General features: G+C 42.6%; 1 protein-coding gene across 1 annotated transcript; it reads right to left on the minus strand.

The window, feature by feature from the left end:
* Window positions 1-1,911: 1,911 nt before the first annotated feature.
* Window positions 1,912-6,471, minus strand: LOC112072494 (hepatocyte growth factor; the record flags this gene model as incomplete). Its single annotated transcript, XM_024139896.1, has 4 exons — window positions 1,912-4,543; window positions 4,703-4,845; window positions 6,073-6,173; window positions 6,316-6,471. Coding segments are annotated over 4 exons (628 nt in total), but the record flags the coding sequence as incomplete, so codon positions are not given.
* Between the last annotated feature and the right edge of the window lie 2,526 nt (window positions 6,472-8,997).

The raw sequence follows: 8,997 nt of genomic DNA on the forward strand, positions 1-8,997 counted from the left end.
CTAAGGTATCCCTGGGTACCAAGTCTATTGTGTACCGGGGCCCAGATTACGGATGAATGTCTGTTGCTCCGACTAAGATGTTACAACAGTGATTCTGCTAATCAAGGTCCTAGTGAGCAGCTAATTGGTAGAGTCAGGTGGGTTAGATGATCGTTGGACGAGAGTCTGAAGGAGGGTAGTTCTACAGGAGGAAGATTGGGCACCTCTGCTGTACTGCATCCCCTCCACTGGAACCGTGAATCAAAAGAGTTGCCCAAAAACACTCAAAGCAAGAGACCGTTGTAGTTCTGTGAGGTTTTCCAGTGGCTCTTTAAGAATGAATCTTTCCTCGATTACCCACACCCTCTCTGAAAATGTATTGAGGTTGAGCAGGCGAGGAGAACCTGAGGAATGGCAGAAAGACGAGTTGAGATAGAACCATTAGCTCAGAGAGCGATCCAAGTTCAGTTTTTAAGATGGCCTTCTCTTGTAGGCTTTGGAAGGGAGCATGCATACTTCAGCACGGTGACTGAGCAGGATCAACACATAAACACAACACAGGGTCTGAGCATAAACTCCATAGCACTACTTAGATATTTCTGAGGTCACTGCAACAAGCTTTTAAATGACATAAATCATCATGATTGATTTTTTGATTAAGGTTTTTGCAAGAGGATCCCATTGTGTCTACAATGTTGCTCTTGCCTTTGGGAATAGTCCAGCGCAAGGTTCACAAATTCCTTTTCGAATAATTTCTCATTAAGATTTTCCGTTGTTTTTTTTCCAGTAGTGGAAAAAGTACACAATTGTCAAAGTAAAGATAACTTAATATAAAAAGACTCAAGTAAAAGTGAAAGACACCCAGTAAAATGCTACTTGAGTAAAAGTATTGGTTTTAAATATGCTTAATTATCAAAAGTAAACGTAATTGCTCAAATATACTTATGTATAAGAAGTAAAATTAAAAGTCTAAATTATTTATATTAAGCAAACCATTTTCTTGTATTTTTATTTATTTACAGATAGCCAGGGACACACTCCAACACTCAGACATCATTTACGAATGAAGCATGTGTGTTTAGTGAGTCCTCCAGATCAGAGGCAGCAGGGATGACCAGGGATGTTCTCTAAAAAGGACAGGAATTAGACAATTTTCCTGTCCCGCTAAGCATTCAAAATGTAACAAGTACTTTTGGGTGTCATTCATACCGTAATCTGAAAATGGTTTTAAAAAGTACATTATTTTCTTTCGGAATGTAGTGAAGTAAAAGTAAAAGTTGTCAAAAATATAAAGTAAAGATACCCCCAAAAACTACTTAAGTAGTAATTTAAATACTTTACTCCACTGTGAATTTCCCCAACAGACAAATCTTTTAAATGGATTTATTCCCAGAAGCCACCAGACGTGACCTATTGACTGTTGGGCTGTTTAGTCCGGCAAAAGCGGGGAAGAAAGCTATTTCATGCCCCGTTACGATGAGGCACAAAGCATTGTGGTTGGTTCGTGACAAGCCACCGTGGATGAGGCTGAGGTCAGCGCTGACAGCTATTTTCTCCTCAGCACCGAGGAGTCATGTATCAAATGAGAACCCCACATGACGGAGGAAGCATGCCACGGTGTCTAGTGTTGCCCAATTGCTGTCTAAGCGTCATCTGAACATCTCTAGCGCTGCCCAAACGTTAACCGAACGTTTCTACTCATCCTCTGGTCAGGAACTGGGTCYTGGTGGACAGTGGCCATCCAAAACCCATAGACTGAGGTCTTATTGATATAATTGACATGYGAAGTGGGAAAATAATACCCAGAGTAAGAACTTGACCCAGAGTATCTTGAATTGTGTTGAGAGAGTATGCGTTGCAGAAAACTGTATTGCTGCAAGAATCTTTGTCTGAAGGTTTACTTTAGGAGAGAGTGCCAGACAGACAGACGTATGAAAAGAGTGAAACAAGCTGTAATTTACACTGTAAATGTAATATTAAAACGTGAATATAACAAAATCATATAGTATATAATATTAAGACCCAACCCAACCATTTAAAAATAGCAGCTGATATAGAGTTTACAGTATACAAGTTTATAAACAGAGTGACCATATAAAGTTWAAAAAACTATGTAAATAAGACATTGGCAGTGGAAAATAGTTTTACACACACTTATTTACATAACAGTAAAATACACTCACCGCTCTCTGCGCCAATTCTATTGTACACTATTGATTCCTGTCCACCTACAAAAAAGGCACTGAACAGGTCAAATACTGTGACATAGTGTTAAACTAWCACACGCAATATTTTAGGATATAGAAATTGGGTGAAYTTATAAGTCTTCTTAGGGGCCCAGTTTGAAGAGATCATTAGTCATACATACACATCTGCTTTCTGTGATGATAAAACTGATGTCATGACTGGTTTTCAGCACTGAAAGAAAGCTATTATTACATTCTCCTATGTCATTACACTTACTGCATGTCAGTATTGTTAAAAGACAAATCACTGACAAAGTGGTATGTTTTGGAACACAACCCATACTTTTCATGTAATCCGTATTGCCATTCAGTGTACCTCCAATAATAATGATTGACACACTGAGTTTAGAACATGTATCAAATAAAAAGACGTCATAATCTTCACCTCTTCTATTAGCGAGACGTGTCGCTTTGTCGACATCAATCGCTGGCYCCCTCTCGAGGGCCAGACGTATACAAATAAATAGACTGCACACTACGTTCTAATCCGTTTAAATATAAAACACAGAGAGTAGAGAGGAAGCAACTCCACTGACGTCTGGTGTGAGTGAGCCAAGGAAAGGCCCAGATCTATAAGACCTATTAAATAACACAGAGTGCCAGAAATACACTCAATAAGAAACTTCTAAATGTGTACTCTGACCACATAACGACAGCGCAGCCCACCAGGGGCTAGTGTAGAGTTCCCTCCAAAACTGGAGACATGTTAGCCATGTAGGCTAACTGCTAACGTTTGGCTAAGTAACTGTTAGCATTAGCATTAGTTAGGGAACAGTTACTGAATAGTCTTTCCAAAAACAACCACTTGGTGAATGGTGAGAGTTAGGACCTGTCTAGAAACAACCTTTTGCTCATAGCTCAAGCTCATAGCCCTACTCCCCAGGTACTGGTGTAGAGCAGTGTACACCAACTCCAGTCCTCCAGTATCCACAACAGCACCATTTGTGTTGTAACTCTGGACAAACCTGATTCAACTCGAGGTGGGCTTGATGATTAGCTGACAAATTGAATCAGGTGTGCTTTTGCGGGCTACAACAGAAGTGTGTGCTGTTGGGGAGTAGGGCTATGAGCTTACGGCTATGAGCTAGAGGTTGTTTCTAGACAGGTTTTAATTCCCACCATTCACCAAGTGGTAACTTCTGAATGACTGAACCTTTAGCCATTACATCATGTGCCCTCAACGTGACCCAGTAGCCACGGATCGTACCAAGTCCTGTCTGGATCCCTCCTCGCATGGCTCTGGTTTTGGTTCTGATCAAATTCAAGTATTTTCCAGGAGATAATACTGAGTCATCCATACCATTCCTATTGTCTTGTGGGCGGAGTGAGAGAACGAATCAATTCACCCCTCTTTATGGCTTAAGAGTATTCATATATTTCACAAAAAAAAAAAGATGTCCATGTGCCAGAAACTATTGTTTAGAAATGTTATTAAAGCTAATGCCTCAATCACAAAGACAGCGTCAATACATTTTGGTACACCAGAAATACATTCATTTCCAATGGAATGCTGCATTTGCCTTGCAGCATTGCGTTGCAGAGGCAGTTGTAGTGTGTTTCTTTGTGGTGCATACCTTGGATTTATCAAGGTATGCATCACATTGTATGCGTGACAGCTTGACAGAAATGGTAGCAGAAGATGAATGTTGAACTTTTGTTGCACACAATCCAAATTATGCTAGGTACTACTTTGCGTAATGACGCCATCAGTGTGATCAAGGCGTAACAACCTGGTCCTACATTAAACAATTTGCATATTATAAGAATCCTTCTTATCCTTTTCAGCCTCTCTGAACATGTCATTGTATTCCCAGCCCTCGAACATCCCAAAATTATCTCTTCCATTCATGGTGTTTTTTCCCTCCAAAAACTGAAGCGACGTCCAGCCACGAAGCCCCAAAATGGCTGCTTCCCATAAAGTCAGTTTCCTCATTCTTACATCTCCCAACCGTCTTGTTAGTTAGGCATCCTCTGTTGGACAGATCATTCTCCATCCTACCGGCTTGTGCTTGGTACAGTCCTAAATATTCCACCCCTCCTCTTACAGTGCTSTAGTACAGTCCTGAATGCTCCATCCCTCCTCTTGCATGCTAGTGGTACAGTCCTGAATGGAGTGGTTTGGTCTGTGCTTCTTCCAGTAGTTTTTCCTCCAACCTGGAGTAGTGTATGAAGACTTTATGGATCCACCCCGAGTAGTAGGCCACATTGACGAAGATGGCGGGCCGCCGGGCCAGGGCACAGCCCCGGCCGTGGATGCTCACGCCCACGATGACTTTGCTCTCTCGTTCCTGGCACACCAACGGGCCACCGTAGTCTCTCTGTGAGGGACGAACCAATAGCAGGTTAGCGTGGTGCTCATGCAGCCAATCAAAAGGCATTATGGTAGTTATACGAATAGTTTGAAGTAATAACTGAGTCACGCAATGTCGAGTCAATGCATGTTTCAGATAATGTAGAGTAATGTTTATGAAGCTCACCTCACACACTCCCTGGTCTGTCTTGCCCCCGGCGCACACTTTGCTGTCGGTGACAGGCAGGGTTTTGTTGTGGAGCTCAGAACACCAGTCGTTACTGACCATGGGCAGACTCACAGCTTTCAGTGCCCCCTCATATCCTGTCCCTGGACAGGAAGTAGCCAGAAATAAAGCAGGAAACAGTCAGTCTACTGTCCAAACACCATATTTCAAACCTAGAATCCTGGACAACATGTTTGTCTATATGGTGTTATTGTGGGGGACTTTATTCACACATTCGATACATGATATCRTAAGGTCTCTTTTCTTACAATATCAAGGATCTCTAGATCCAATATCCCCSCATCTCTTCACCACACCATAGCATGAAACAGAGGTCATACAGAATACACTCAGTGGCCAGTTTACTAGGTACACCCATCTAGTACCGAGTCAGACRCCCTTTGCCTCCAGAACTGTATCAATTCTTCGGGGAATTGGAAACATTGCTCAATTGGTATCAAGGGACCTAAAGTGTGCCAGGAAAACAGTCTCCACACCATTACACCACCACCACCAGCCTGTACCGTTGACACCAGGCAGGACGGGGCCATGGACTCATGCTGCTTACGCCAAAACCTGACTCTGCTATTAGCATGACGCAACAGGAACCAGGATTCATCTGACCAGATGATGTTTTTCCACTCCTTATTCACCAGTGTTGGTGATCGCGTGCTCACTGGAGCCGTTTCTTCTTGGTTTTAGCTGATAGGAGTGGAACCTGGTGTGGTCGTCTGCTGCAAATAGCCCATCCGTGACAAGGACCGACGAGTTGTACCTTCCGAGATGCTGGTATGCACACCKCCATTGTGCCGTTATTTGCCTGTTTGTAGCCCGCCTGTTAGATTGCACAATTCTTGCCATTGTCCTTCGATCTCTCATCAACGACCTGTTTTCGCCCACAGGACTGCCGTGGATGTTTTTTGTTTGTTGCACCATTCTCAGTAAACACTGTTGTGGGTTAAAAGCCCAGGAGGCCAGCCGTTTCTGAAATACTGGAATTGGCACGCCTGGCACCAACAATCATATTATACTCAAAGTGCAAAGCGCTTGGTCACTCGTTTTGCCCATTCTAACGTTCAGATCGAATAGTAACTTTATATAGCAAGCCACGCCACGTGACTCACTGTCTGTAGGACGAAACCATTTGTTTGTGAATGGGGTGGTGTACCTAATAAAACTGGCCACTGAGTGTATATAGATATACATAAGACACCACACAGGATAAGACAACCACACAGGGATAAGACACCACACAGGGATAAGACACCACACAGGGAAAGACACCACAGGGATTAAGACACAACACAGGAACAGTCATGTAGGGGCAGTACCTTTGGTCTCTCCCAGCCGTACATGAGACAGTTGGTTCCGTCTGTGACCCCACAGCCTGCTACTGGAGCTGGATGGTAAGGCATGCTCAGAGAGAGGCAGGCTAGGCGTGGACACAAACACATGAATGAATAATACATGGTTCGTGCCTACAATGCATGATTGAGAATGAATTAATGGATGGATTGATTATATATTTTTTAATGGATTTTACAGGTAATAAAATGGCTGACTGACTGTCTCACTGAATGAATGAAAGCTTCTTACTTGCCAGTTTGAGCAGGGCCAGTTGGATCCCTCCGGGCCACAGACCACGTGTGCGATGCGGAGCCTGGGGGTCCAAGGACGAGTTGAGGTGAAGGAGGCCCACCTGTACACTGTACTCACTCAGGTCTGGAACACTGAGGACCACAGAGGACTACTGTCAGACACACTCCAATAGGTTGACCACACATTGACCAGTCAGTATAAACTGAACATAGTATAAGAGGTATAAGCTGAGAAAAGATTGGCCACAGCTTGTATAAACACTATAACACAATACAGTAAATACAGTACTGCAGTATTCTACTCTATTCTCTGTATGAACACTTATCATGGCCACATACTAACCACAGCTACCAGCATCACTAAACTGACAATAGACTATGAAGCCCTCAGCATGCACTCTACAAACTCACTCAATCTGGCTCCTCAACTAACTGTGTTCAATGACCTATATACAGCACATTGCATAGTCAGCAACAAGCTACTGAACTAATGCTGATGCCAATGGCCACAGTCTTGATGGAAGCAAGGTTCTGTAATGTCGGCATGAGGAGTAACTCAACTAGGAGTAAACAAACATCACTAGGAGTACAACTAAACCACTCACTAGAGTACACTAAACACTCACTAGAGTACAACTAAACCACTCACTAGGAGTACAGCTAAACCACTCACTAAGTAACACTAAACCTTCACTTAGGAGTACAACTAAACCACTCACTAGAGTACAGAACTAAACCACTCACTAGGAGTACAACTAAACCTTCTCACTAGGAGTACAACTAAACCACTCACTAGGAGTACAACTAAACCACTCACTAGGAGTACAACAACCACTCACTGAGTACAAAACTAAAACCACTCACTAGAGTACAACTAAACCTCACTAGGATAAACTAACACTCACTAGGAGTAAACTAACCACTCACTAGGGTACAACTAAACACTCACTAGGAGTACAACTAAACTCACTAGGAGTACAACTAAAACCTCACAGAGCTACAACTAAACCACTCACTAGAGAAGCTAAACCACTCACTAGGAGTACAACTAAAGCCACTCACTAGAGTACAACTAAACCACTCACTAGAGTACAACTAACCACTCGACTAGATACAACTAAACCACTCACTAGAGTACAACTAAACCACTCACTAGAGTACAACTAAACAACTCACTAGGAGTACAACTAAACCACTCACTAGGAGTACAACTAAACACTCACTAGGAGTACAACTAAACACTCACTAGGAGTACAGCTAAACCTTCACTAGAGTACAACTAAACCACTCACTAGGAGTTACAACTAAACCACTCACTAGAGTACAACTAAACCACTCACTAGGAGACAACTAAACCACTCACTAGGAGTACAACAACTAAACCACTCACTAGGAGTACAGCTAAACCACTCACTAGAGTACAACTAAACCACTCACTAGGAGTACAACTCAAACCACTCACTAGGAGTCAAACTACAAACCACTCACTAGGAGTAAACTAAACCACTCACTAGGAGTACAACCTAAACCACCTCACTAGACAACAGTACAACTAAACCACTCACTAGGAGTACAGCTAAACCACTCACTAGAGAGTAAACTAAACCACTACTAGGAGTACAACTAACCACTCACTGGAGACAGCTAAACCACTCACAAGGAGTACAACTAAACCACTCACTCAGGAGACAACTAAACCACTCACTAGAGTACAACACTAAACCACTCACATAGAGTACAACTAAACCACTCACAGAGTACAACTAAAGCACTCACTAGGAGTACAACTAAACCACTCACTAGAGTCCACAAACTAAAACCAACATCACTGAGTACAACTAAACCACTCACTAGAGACAAATTAAAACCACTCACTAGGAGTACAACTAAACCACTCACTAGGAGTACAACTAAAACCACTCACTAGGAGTACAACTAAACCACTTCACTAGGAGTACAACTAAACCACTCACTAAGAGTACAACTAAACCACTCACTAGGAGTACAACTAACCACTCACTAGGAGTACAACTAAACACTCACTAGAGATTACAACTAACCACTCACTAGGAGTACGACTAAACCACTCACTAGAGTACAACTAAACCACTCACTAGGATACAAACTAAAAGCCACTCACTAGGAGTACAACTAAAACCACTCACTAGGAGTACAACTAACCACTCACTAGGAGTACAACTAACCACCACTAGTACAACTAACCACTCACTAGGAGTTACAACTAAATCCGACTCCACTAGGAGTACAACTAAACCATCACTAGGAGTACAACTAAACCACTCACTAGAGTACAACTAAACCACTCACTAGGAGTACAACTAAACCACTCCTAGGAGTACAACTAAACCACTCACTAGGGAGTACAACTAAACCATCACTAGAGCGAGACAAAACCTAAGTAACACAACTCACTAGGAGTACAACTAAACCACTCATCAGAGTACACTAAACCACCTCACTAGGAGGTACAACTAAACCACTCACTAGAGTACACTAAACCACTCTAAGGAGTACAACTAAACCGCTCACTAGATACAACTAAACCACTCACTAGGAGTACAACTAAACCACGCACTAAGGAGTAACAACTAAACACGTCACTACTGAGTACAACTAACCACTCACTAGGAGTACAAC

The sequence above is a fragment of the Salvelinus sp. IW2-2015 genome, unplaced genomic scaffold (genome assembly GCF_002910315.2).
Source record: "Salvelinus sp. IW2-2015 unplaced genomic scaffold, ASM291031v2 Un_scaffold1945, whole genome shotgun sequence".
In the NCBI taxonomy this organism is placed as follows: Eukaryota; Metazoa; Chordata; class Actinopteri; order Salmoniformes; family Salmonidae; genus Salvelinus; species Salvelinus sp. IW2-2015.